This window comes from Streptopelia decaocto (genome assembly GCF_964273445.1).
Source record: "Streptopelia decaocto genome assembly, chromosome: 2".
Lineage (NCBI taxonomy): Eukaryota > Metazoa > Chordata > Aves > Columbiformes > Columbidae > Streptopelia > Streptopelia decaocto.
This window is the reverse complement of record NC_138655.1, coordinates 110,048,709-110,061,470: the sequence shown is the minus strand read 5'-3', so window position 1 is coordinate 110,061,470 and position 12,762 is coordinate 110,048,709. Positions and strand designations below refer to the sequence as shown.

Here is a 12,762-nt window from a genome sequence, read left to right as displayed (position 1 = left end):
GTTCACTAGGGTGTTACGGGCCTTCCTGTAATAAAGTCCTCATCCTCTGCTGGCTCCCCCCCTTCACAGTGTTTTAAGCTCCAAACCACCCTCAAGTTAGCACTGAGCAAACATCTAACGGGTTTCACAGCGTTCCACTGACTTCCACATCGCTCCATTCCTGGGCAATTTAACAGCCCAAATCCATAACTACAATAACTCGATAAGGGTAAAAAGACCATTCTTTTTAAAAACAAATACGGTAACTGGTTTATGGGAAAATCTAACCGTTACCCAAAACTTGAACTATGTTTTCTGGTTTTTTAATCCCTTTGAAGTGCAAGCAATCATAATTTTCCCATGTTCTGTACATCCTACCTTCAATTCTAGAAATACCAGAACACCTTTATAAGAATGAAACAAAAAACCGTCAGCCTGCATAGTAGGTCAAATATTCACCTCAATTTTAGTCCTACATATTCTGAGGTAACACATTTCACAGAAATGTTGCCTCATCCTCTGGGGGCACCTTTCACTCCCTACTGATCACAGAGGGAATATGTATTAATAGCAACAAATCACACCGTAAGTCTCTCAGCTGTACTCTGAAGTGAGGTGAATGTATGGGCTGAATTTTTAGTGCCTTCCAGCTCACACCATGTTGTCAGAACCTACTGAGCCAGATTTTCAGCTCTGCCTTACTCAAGGATGGCAGGATAACTGGTGTTTGGTAAGTAATTCTTCAGGTGACAAAGCACCAAGAAGACATTCACAGCTATGTCCTGGGACTTTCTGAAAAGATTTTCTTTATGAGACAATGAGCCTGTGATAAAACTGAGTTGTGGCAGGCAGACACTTACTCAGTCACTACTCTTTATTCATGTTAAGATAATGACCACGCTGTAGTGACTGGACACCGGTATGAAGAAAAGCCATTGAGCAAATATTGAAGAGGTTAACTGGCTATTTATTGAGAGACCCAATTCAAGCAAGCAAAACCAGACTTCTCCAGATAGCAAGGTGGGGATATGTAGCCCAAAATGCACTAAGACAGAATTACAACTGCACTGCCTTCTTACTACATATTTGAGTTATTATTTGTGAAAATCCATAAAAATTTGAACTATCTGACATGAACAAATGGAGGAAAATAATGCTCAGTTTCCTGAGACTGCCAGTTCATTCACGGTGTGATTAATTTAGACAAAATATCCAGGTTCCCAGAGAAAAACCATAATGGCAGGGAAAAGGTAGACCTCTCATGTTTAAAAATGTTGTCTAATGCTATATGCAAAACTTCTCTTGTCCCAGCTTACATGTTACTGGGGTGTTTTGTTTGGAATGTTGCTACATTTAAGAGCATTTGTTCCCCTACAACTGTTCCTTCTCTTTAAAAAGCATTCACTGTCCAGGGAAAAGCAATTCCAGGCATTAAAACAACAGAAAAAGAGTATGTGAAAAATCCAAATCTATTATATTTCCAAGCTACTCTATGCGAAAACAGAGTTGCCAGAGTACCTTCAGTTCAAAATACTGAAGATACAAGATTTTGAATGCAACAGTCCTGTTTGAAGATTTGTTCTTCAATGTCATATCTCTGCACCGCTCCAAAGTCATTCCACAGTCCTATAATAGATATTTTCTAAGAAGCCCACAAGTTTCTCTGTGAGCACAGACCAGCACATACTAGTGTTCAAAAGAACTATGCACTCAGCTAAGGATTAAGGTGGCACAAGAACCACCTATCCCCGAGCTCTGCTTCATTAATAGCTGTGCCTACCACGTATTTTATGGAGAAACAGCGTCACATTTCTTCCTGAAAATGGCACCAGTGTGACATCCGTGACATGCACTATTCTAGAACTGGAAGGCTGTTAGCTTGCTGAGTTTTTAGCTAATTAGCTCTGCAGCTGCACAGATTTCAAAAGGGGTTCAGCAACCCCAAGTTTGGGAACTGGAGTGTTCTGAATATAGAGATAAAGCACAGAACCTGTATCTAACCCTAAACTACCTGCCAGAAGCCCAGGATTAGAATTTATATTCACTGCTTATTTTCACAAAAAAAGAGGGAACTAAAAAGCAATCAGTAATTATTTTCCTAGTCAGAATGGAAACTATAACACATTTTTGTACTGTCACCTAACACCTCATTACCTTGCACACAGTGACAAACTGATGATCATTTCCAGCTCCCACCACAATGTAGCCATCCTTGGTTTTAAAAGCCTGGAAAATAAAAGATAGGTGATAAGCTATAACGTATTATCTTCTAAGTAAAAAACATTGTAAATAATGTTCAAATGACTTCCTTAAACATTTCCATTCAGACCCAACCTCTAGTTCTATAAAAGTGGCTCAAAATCATCCACAAGGATAGATATGGCCCTTTTGAATTTTTTTTCCTAGAGTTCTTCTAGAGTTTTTCTAGAGTTGAGACATTATCTTGGTTAATAGATTATTTACTGAAAATGTATCTTAAGGCACCCTGAAACTTTGCAAATGTGTCCCACAGTCACAGGGACTGAGAAGGATTTACAATGACAAGTTAGGGACTTTCATGGGGATGAAAGGAATGGCTGCACCTTTCCACCTCTTCAGCTGGAGAGGTCAAGGAGGTCAGTGGTCTCAAGGTCAAGCTTCTGGAGAAAATGGGACTTCTTTTACAGCTTCGAGGATTTTTCTTTTAAATCGCTTTTGACTTCATGACAGTGACCTTACTGGCACATTTCATGGTGAAGAAAACATTTAACTGGGTAGGACATAACAGCTTTTGTTTCAGCCTAAATCATAACCATTTAGATTTTAACTGGAAACAAAATCTCTAGTTGGAATCATCCTTGACTTTTACCATTGTGTCAGAGCATCTTCTAAAATCAGATAATGCAAACAGATTCCCCTTTCCTCCACACCACTCCCTTATACAAGGGTGTGTAACTGTAGTTTCAGTCAAACATGTTACAACCACAACTGTCACAAGCATTTGGGAAAAATTCTTCTGCTATTAATTTGACTTCAGTGCAAGAGATCAGCACAGGCTGGGGCACTAATGGTGACAAGGCCTTGTGATACTTTCTTGCAGAGAACGAAACTCATCTTCATTCTCAGAAAACTATTTTTTGTTAAGCTATCATGTCCTGATCTAAAGGTATGAGTTCTTACTATAAATTTTGGAAAAAGAACACACAAATATAAGCTTTTGTGTGGGAACACTTTAATAATAAACAGTCTTCTCATGTCACTGTGGCTTATTCTTCTTCACAAACAGGAATATGCTATTCCAACTTGCAATACTTCATACAGACACAACTACATCCACACTAAGACTCTTTAACCATCTGGTATAGTCAAAGCTTTAAAATTGTTCGTGGAAAATTATGTCCACTGAAATACATCATAGATAGGATATTAATTGTTTGCTCTCACTACATTTCATTTCCTGGTAAATAAGACTGATCAGTGATAAAGTTTAGCAATTTAATTTTCACACATTTAATTGAGCACTTCAGTCTAAAATTCTTAGCAAGTAAGATGAAATTCAGCAAAAATTAAGTCCCAAACATGCAAAAAAAAAGTCCCACTGACTTGGCTTCAATACAGGAAAAGTACAGAAGCATGCATAGTATAAATGTACTGCATACTCACACTGAGGAAAGTAATGAGCACAGAAAAAAATGGGAAAATAATACAGAAAAGGAAGTTGTATATGAATGCATATACATTTTTTAGATATATCCGTTCATGAAGATTTCTGTCTAAAACAATCATGACAGACCCTGATCTAGAATATGTAAGACACTTCTTCCCCACCTGCCAACCCCCAGCAAATAAATCGCTTTTAGCAGGAACGGCTGTGAACTAAAGCTGTCAGTATAAACTAACCACCTTTAGTTACAGGCAAGATCTGTTTTCCTAATACCTTGCTCAAAACCTGACCTGTGTTTGCTGATGCTCTGAATTCTAAAACCAGCCACATACATTTCACACAAGTTACGGGGTAATCTGTGTGGATATGTAACACAATATAGTTTTTATTGGTGCGACCACCTACAACTTCCAGTAAACACAAATCAGAAATTCTTTTACACGTTCTTTTAAACTTTGAGTCCGGATGCCTGTTATGGATTGCAAAGACTAAAATATTTGCCATACGTACTTATATACAAATCCCCTTTGCACTCCAAAATATATTTAAATTGGTAGTATGGGCAAATCTTAAAGACTTTACTGTTCATCAGCAACTTCTTTTGAGACTCGCACCTCTGCAAGAAGACTGCAACTGCACAATAGCTGCGCACCACTATGAGAAACGCATCTGTATGCCTGGGCTGCCCGTGCAGCAGCGGAAGTCACTCTAAATTTAAGGGCCTGGTTATTAGCATTTGTGCTTCAGTTGCTTTGCGGAATGTGTGGGAAAACTGATTATTCCTAATTGCACTGTATGTCTAAAAAGCTAAAACAACAATCATGTCCTCCTTACACAACAAAAATGGTATCATCATAAATGCAGCAGTGTCTTTTTCCATGAAGATTAACTCAAATGTCTTTGGCTGCTATTTTAAGCTTTTCGTTACAAAACAGCTGATTATTTGCCCGTCACTGCTGCTGATAAAGCAGAAACTTCCAAATGTTATTAGCACAATATTGATGCCAACATTTAAGGGTGATAACAATGGTTTTATTCATCACCCATAAATGTACTCACACTACAGGTTACAACAGGTTACTGTCTGGTCACAGAAAGCTTCACATCTTATTATACAAAGGAGAGTAAGGGCAAAGTGCAGACAGATTTTAATGAGATTTTGTTTTGATAAACTGCTGTCCATCACATCGAATCATTTCACATTAGCGCAATAAAAGGCACTACACACACGAGGCAAAAGTCTTTTTTCCCTTTCCGTTTTTCTGAAGAATTAGGTCTTCTGATAAAATTCTCTAGAGCATGATTTAACCTGCGACTCCCACGTGGTATCCTGAGCAACAGGACATCGTTCAGTGAAGACAAGAAACAAAAATAAGACAAAAAAATTAGTCCACATCTTATTCACAGAAAACGCAGAGACAGATTGCATAGCATCCAAAAACATAGCTTTTCAGAATGGTGTCAAAAGCTCGGGGTTTTCTAAGAAGCTAATCTGTAAATTCACATTGAATTATACATAGTACATGACAACACCATACCTGTGTTCAAAGCCAGATCTCAAGGTGCATGCACCAACACCTCACGCTGACTAATGGATGCTACAGGACTCAGCACTATTCTCAATCTGATCCTAGGACACTCTGTATACCTCAGACACTTCGTGTACTGAAACATTTTAACCTCCCTAAACATACGGAATATAAACTCTACCCACCTTCAGAAATGTTCTAAGTAGTTTACAAGTATTCTCCAAAAATGCTGTATAGACTACACAGTAAAGATGCAGGTCAAACTTTACCTTAGTTTATTATCAGAGTGGACAGACTTGCTGAGATAATGTGAGGCCAAACTAACCAGGCTTTGTGCTGCTCTGAGTCAGTAGCCTTTCAAAATTTGCCGGTGTTGATGGTGCTGATGAAAGACCATTGATCTCTTGTACTTATTGCCTGCTTTATGAACTTTAAGCCTATATATGCTATGGCAATCATGAATCATAAGTAAATATCTTTGCATATATTTAAATTTGCATGTTGATTCCACAAACAAAACTTTAAAATGTAAAGAGCCAATTAATTAATTAATTGCCGATTCCAATAAATTGATCAAAAGTCCAGGTCAGTTTTCAGTATTTGAATCTAAAACACAGAAATCAAACCAACAAGAACTACTGCTGCTGTGTATAGTGATGCTTTACTCCCCTCCATCAGGTATTTATACACATTCATAGGAACTTCTCAAGCCTCCTGTCCACTCCTCCAGGATAAACAGTCCCAGCTCTCTCAGCCTCTCCTCATATGAGAGATGCCCCAATGCCTTAATTATTTTCATGGCCTTTCGCTGAACCTGCTCCAGTACAAGCACGTCCTTGTCCTACAAACCCCAGAAGTGGATTCAGTTGTGGACCAGGAAGCAGATCCACTGGTTATTTGTCCTCACTGGTGCTGAGCAGAGTGGAAGGATCACCTCCTTCTACCTGCTGGCAATACAGACCAGGAGTCACAGAGGCACACTGCTGGCTCATGTTCCATTTTCTGCCCAACAGGACCTCCAGGTCATCTTCTGCAAAGCTGCTTTCCAACCAGTCAGCCCCTGGTCTGTATGAGGTTATTCGCTACCACGTGCAGGACTTCATATCTCCCTTTGATGAATTTTATTAGGTTCCTGTAGGCCCATTTCTCCAGCCTGTCGCAGACCCTCTGAATGGCAGCACAACCACTTGGTGTCTCAGAAATTCTTCCCAGATTTGTATATTCTGCAAACTTGCTGACGGTGCACTCTGTTCATCATTCAGGTCACTGATGACCATGTTAAACAGTACTGGTCCAATGCACCCCTGGGGATGTCACTAGTGATTGATCTCCAGCTCATGCCACTGATCACAACCCTTCGAGCACAAAAGGTCAGCCACTTTTCATTCTCATTCCAAAGTCTAATTCCAGGTGAGCACTGTTGAGGGAGGGCACAGTGAGGGCACTTCATGGTCCAGTCTCAAAAGCTACTGGCAGATCGAACCAGGACACACCAAAATATCACCTCCAGCCAACACCATTACTAGGCAGCTTCCCAGTGCCACAAGGACTGTCAAGATCAAATGCAAAGGATGCAAGCACCATCCAGGCAGAAACTAGATGTCACTTTGAGACAGAGACTTCTCAGGAAGAAGAATTTGGAGGCCAAACAATACTCAGAGAGACCAAAAGAACAAAGCATTGGGTTTTTGAAATTGGAGGATTATTGCAGATCTAGGAGCAGTTAATAGCTTTAATTATCTGAACAAGCTACTGATTATTTTCATTACCAGTTACCGTATTGGCCCCTTTACTAATAACGATAGTCATGGTTGAAATACTTGAATTCCAGGCCTCCCCTTGGAGGAAGATTTGTGCTACATCAGGTACAGTAAAGGGGGTGTATTACTCGTCTTTATGAGTTTTCTTATCTGATGTTCCTATGTGAATAACAGTTAGGATCTCTAAAGATACTTACAATCCCTTTTCACTGGGAATAGCTGATGTTAGATACCCTCAGATTTAAAGTATGTTGCAAGAGAGCACCATCATTTGATTCATAAACTCGAGCAGCAGCATTTCGAAAAACATCAAATGATGGATCATGAGGGGAACAGCTGAGGGCTTCTGGATAGTCACTATGTATTGGTGAGTTCTGAAGCAGGGCTTAAAGGGTAGTAACTTCTGAATGACTTCTAACTGCTGTTGGTTTAATAGAGCAACAGGCTGATCGCTCTGACTGGAATCATGAAGCAGCTTGCTTGAGGTTTTGGAAAGATGCCACCTCTTTATAAAGGCTTGATACAGTATTTCTGTAAGGTACATGTTTGACAGCACAACAGGGAGCACTCTCAGATGGCACTTAGGGACAACACTGCTCTGAGCTCCCTCCCAAGGCTGGCATAGGAGCAAACAGCTTCATGTGCAGGCTGAACAAATCTTTGCGACCAGCTGGGGACAGTGCAGAACAAAGACACCTACTTGAGAAGTCTGTAAACATAAAAACAGAAAAAGCTAAACCAGTATTTTCAAACACAACTTTGAAACGTATCACCAGCATTTCTTAAAAAGCGATTTTCATATGCCACTCCCTCCTCTCCCCTTCATCTCCACATTTACAGCAGTTTCTTTGCTCACTTATAGAATCAGTGAGTAATTACTCAGTAGAAGGTTATGTGACCACACATAGGTCTCCCTTTATGTGCTTGAAGTACTCCCCTGTTACTGATGGGTGTGGTCAAAGAGAAAAGCTGGTCTCTTGCAGGCTTGGAGCCACAGAAAAATTACAAAGTTACTTTTAATTTATTGCCCATTTTGTCTTCACTTACACTTTGAAGTTTCCAGTGTGACATTCGATTCAGTGAGAAGGTCTTTTAAGGACAAGCATTCTCTAGTTTTAATGTAGATTAAAGGCTTCAATTAAGAAGATGATGTATTCAGGATTTGACTGACCTGTACATAGGCTGCTTTCTCCTGCCAACCAAATGAATCTACAGCTTATGTTGATTTTTTACTCTCTCCAACCCTATCAAAGTCTGGTTCCAAATACATTAAAGAGTAGGAGATCCTAAGTTTTGCTTTGGATCCAGGATAGTTACATTCTTTCCAGATGGGATAAACTTGGCACGTTCTTTCTCTACCTTTACACATCGGTTTGAGTAAAACATCAGCTGTGCCACAGAATCATGGAGCAGCGACATTATTTTTTTCTTTCAAGGGAAGGGCACAATCTTTTCATAACAACTTAATATTTAATTACTGTAACAAATGGGAACAAGACCAAGAAGTTTGGTCAGCGGTAGTTCTGAGCACTACATATAAATCATAAAGACCACACACTTTGAAACTATTTGCCTACTTTGCACTCTCTTCCAGTGAAAGCAAACAGTAAAAATAAAAAATGTAAATTTCATGGACTGGATTAATGTATGCTGAGTGCTCTCACTGAGCAAACTGAAGAAGGGCATTCCACACAAAGATTTCTCTTTTTCCCGACAGTCTTCTCAACCTGCACTACTTGCCTCTCTCCCCACTGCCATGTTGCAGGACATGCTATCCTGCAACATCATAGTTATCACAGTCTACCTGACAGATCAGAATTAAGAGTATCTGCAATAACTCTCTTACAGAGAAGTTTGACTGGATGCCATGAGCTTCTGGGAAAGGTGTTTATGGTAAGACTGGGAATGATTACTTTGGTCTCGGAGACGAGGCAGAACACCAGCACTAATGTCAAGGAAAGCACACCACAGACTACCAGCCAAGGATACCATTCACTTATAGAGAGCCCATGATGCATCAGACACCATTTCTGATCAACCTTCTGGTTCTGTATATGTGTGAGTGCAGAAAAAATTACTCTGCCTGACTGATCCAGAAGCAAAGCACACGAGAGACATTGAATGAATGTGCCCTGAATGCACCTTACTGAAAGGGGCAGCGAAGCTAACACAAAATCACAGCACCAAACAGGGATATCTACATTTGGCATTACAGTGTATTAGTCTCAACACTCAGGAAGCAGAACAGCCTAGCTCTGCTCACCAGACCCTATCATGTTTTTATCCAACTGCTGCCTAATAAGATAAGTATAAACTGCTGGGAACACCCTACAAGCAAGGCCTCTCCAATCCCCGCTCTCTGTCCTAAGGAACAGGCTTGAGATGAGATCTCTCTCCCACTTACTCTTCTTGGCCCCTCATCATAAGACGGACAGTGAGAGAGTGCAGAGGAGGGTGATGAAGCTGGTGATGGGCCTGGAGCACAAGTCTGATGAGGAGCAGCTGAGGGAACTGGGGCTGTTTAGCCTGGACAAAAGGAGGCTGAGGGGAGACCTTATCGCTGTCTACAACTACCTGACAGGAGGTTGTAGTGAGAAGGGTGTTGGTCTCTTCTCCCAAGTAACAAGTGATAGGACAAGAGGAAATGGCCTCAAGTTGTGCCAGAGGAGGTTTAGATTGGATACTGGGAAATATTTATTCACAGAAAAGGTTGTCAGGCATTGGAACAGGCTGCCCAGGGAAGTGGTGGAGTCACCATCCCTGGAGGTGTTTAAAAGGCGTTTAGACGAGGTTCTTAGGGACATGGTTTAGTGCTAGAATTAGGTTAGGTTATGGTTGGACTCAACGATCCTGAGGGTCTCTTCCAACCAAAATGATTCTATGATCCTGACCATATGATATTAGGACTGTTATTTTCCCAACTGACTAGATGCATTACATAGATTCGTCATCTAAAAGTATCAGTTGGACATACTACTTAGCAAGATGTTTAGAGCTGTTACTTCATGTTCAACGGTGTGATGAACGTTAACTTTGGATTGCATACCCTTATTTTTAGAGATGCGATTTTTCTCCCAATCATCTCAAAGAACATATGCTGCAAGGAAATGAAACCATTTTCTTTGTTTTCTAATGTGAATGCAGCATACATCTAGCCTCACCACCCAAAAAGCCATTTATGAACCCCAGGAAGATCAGTGAACAGCTTTGAAGTGGGAAACTTGTCACTTTCCCAAATTTCTAAAATTTTAAATACCTATACCCCAATTAAAAATAAGCTCTCCGATTCTGTAAACTGGCATTAAAACTGTTCCTTGCTGCTGAAAAATAAAATATCAGGCACAGAATCACATTCTCCATTGCCACATTAGTTTTCCATTAGTTTTTCAACAATGAAATTACACACACATAGACACGCACACACAAAATAAATAAACTTTAATCACAGTATCGCACTGGAGCCAGTGTAATTAACGTTGTGTCAGCATTTCCATTTAAGCCACTATTTTCAAGAGGTTTATAGCACAGCCATAAAAATTCAGTTAGGCTGAAATTAAGCAAACAAGGTCTTATACAGCAAGCAACATTTAAGTATATATACAGACAGCAGCCAGTTATTACTTATATGGGAATTAAAATAGACGCTTACTGATTTTAAAGGGCACTGCAGAGCTATTTTTTTAAACAATATTTTTCTCAACATTTTTAATAATCTATCAAAAGCCTGAATCCAAGCTATGTTTCCTTACCCTTTTTTCTTCTCACACAATAGTTCACACAATTTCTTCCAATTTTGGAATTATAAGCATTATTTTTTTTATTCACTTTTAAAGTAAAAGGATGTAATGAAAACATTTCTTTTGAAAAACAACACACATGACCACAGTCTGATCCTGATACAGGCCTCCAGGCATTATGGAAGCCGAAATGACAAATAGTTCTTACACCTTCCAAAAATCATAAGATATAGCTGTCTGGAAAATCTGAGTATTCAAATATGAGGTTTTAAGAGTGCGACTTAGAATTGAATTCTAAATGAGGTTCTATTTCTATTTTCAGCAGAAATCATCAGAGCAGGATTTGTCTTATTATTTCTGTCCCTTTTCCCTCTCTACTCTTTAGCTTTAAGTGATGTAGTGGCACAATTTCCAGAGGTGAGCTTTGTAATACTGACTACCTTTTTGGTAACTCACACTGAGCCAATCAGCCCGGCATTTCAAGCTGCAGACAGATGACCCAGTATAAGCAAACCAGAACGCAGACTGGGCAAGCAGCGCTACTAACTTAAAGGTCCTAGTAACTTCACATCCTGCTATAAAGGAGGCTCTTCAAAAGCCAAGCTGAATCATTTGTGAGTTTCTCTGACAACCAGCCAACCGAGAAGAGCAAGGGATGAAATTAGCTCTGATGCTGACGAAAATCGGCAAAAACACCAATGAGGACATAACAATTGCAGGGGTGCAAAACGGGCTGCGTTTCACAATTTGGCACTTTCACAACTTAAAATGAACAGCATTCATGTCTGAAATCTGCCGTTAAGCTTTAAAACAGGATGGACAAAGGCAGGAGAAAGTCTACTCCATTCTGCCAACGTGTTGTTGCTCTATTTTAGAGATTTTTTTTCAATTAACGTATCTCTCAAACCATATGTGATCCTATGTACTATTCAGCAGACACAGTATCGTGAACTAAAGACGATTTCAAATATTTCAGCCTTGACTCTTCAGTATCCTTGATTTGTGGTTTAAAGTCAGACTCATTAAGGTTTATTGCATGTAGTTTCTTTTGGTTTAAAACACTATCTCTAATCAAGGATTCAAGAATTGAACTGGCCAGACATCCAGGATGCACACTATTCAAAGTTCTGAATTTACGCCAAAAAACCCCACAAACAAAACACATTGCCAGGCCATAGGAATACTGCTAGTGAGATCTATTTTAAAAAACTGAAAAATAACTTTTGGCGTCTAAAAACGTCAGAAGTTCCTCTCCTCTTCACTTTCCTGTAAATTTCTAACAGGTTTCCTTAAAAATAACAAAATTCAGACTTCTGTTTTTCTTTAATATTGTTTCTTCATTGTTCTCCATTAATCTGAGAAATACTGAAATACATCACATTACTGCAATTACTATCTTCTATCTACCTCAAATTTAGCATTATTTCAATTGTTAAAGTTTGAAAATCACTACAATTAGAAATCAAAACTTTACACCTTTTGCCAAACAAAAACTGTGCTGGTCGATATTTAACCAAGTTTTCATTCTAGCAACTAGTAAGTCAAATTATATACTGAGAAAGACTGAAGAAATCTGCATGGTAGTAGCTACTATTTTGGTTTTTAGCAAAGATCTCTACATCTATGGCTTGTAGGGTGCTTTTGCATAAATAACATAACTTTCCTTTACAAAAGAACTTGTTCTGGAGAATCAACACAGTATGGGTGTACTTTTATAATCACAGCCTAAAATCCACATCGGATTTTAGCCACATTTATACAAAATCACCTCCTTATACCCCTTGCCCGTTCCAAAGTTTGAAAGACATAGCTATGCCAGTAAAATGGTGGGAGAAGGAAATAGGTGGAGACGAAAGGAGAAGGAGAAAATCTCAGTTTTCAAAAAAGATCCCACATTTTTCCCCTGCAGATTCAAAAAGAAAAGAAAACAAAACAAACAAACAAAACAAAAACCCAACAACAACAAAACCCAAAAACAAATAAAAAACCCCACGTAGTTTCCACTCTTAGGGAAATCATACTGTTCTTCAACAAACATGTTTGATTCTTATTTAATGCTTGCTTTATTTTGAGGTTTCATTTTGCCTTATCACAGAATCACAGGATGTTAGGGA

General features: G+C 39.3%; 1 protein-coding gene across 1 annotated transcript in view; it reads right to left on the bottom strand.

The window, feature by feature from the left end:
• The window catches only part of SUGCT (succinyl-CoA:glutarate-CoA transferase), a gene marked incomplete at both ends in the record, with an annotated part of 354,974 nt that overhangs the window by 228,142 nt on the left and 114,070 nt on the right, over window positions 1-12,762 (bottom strand). The window contains one exon of the mRNA XM_082046307.1: window positions 2,134-2,205. Coding sequence (XP_081902433.1) covers window positions 2,134-2,205 — 72 coding nt within the window. The remainder of the gene's footprint in view (window positions 1-2,133; window positions 2,206-12,762) is intronic.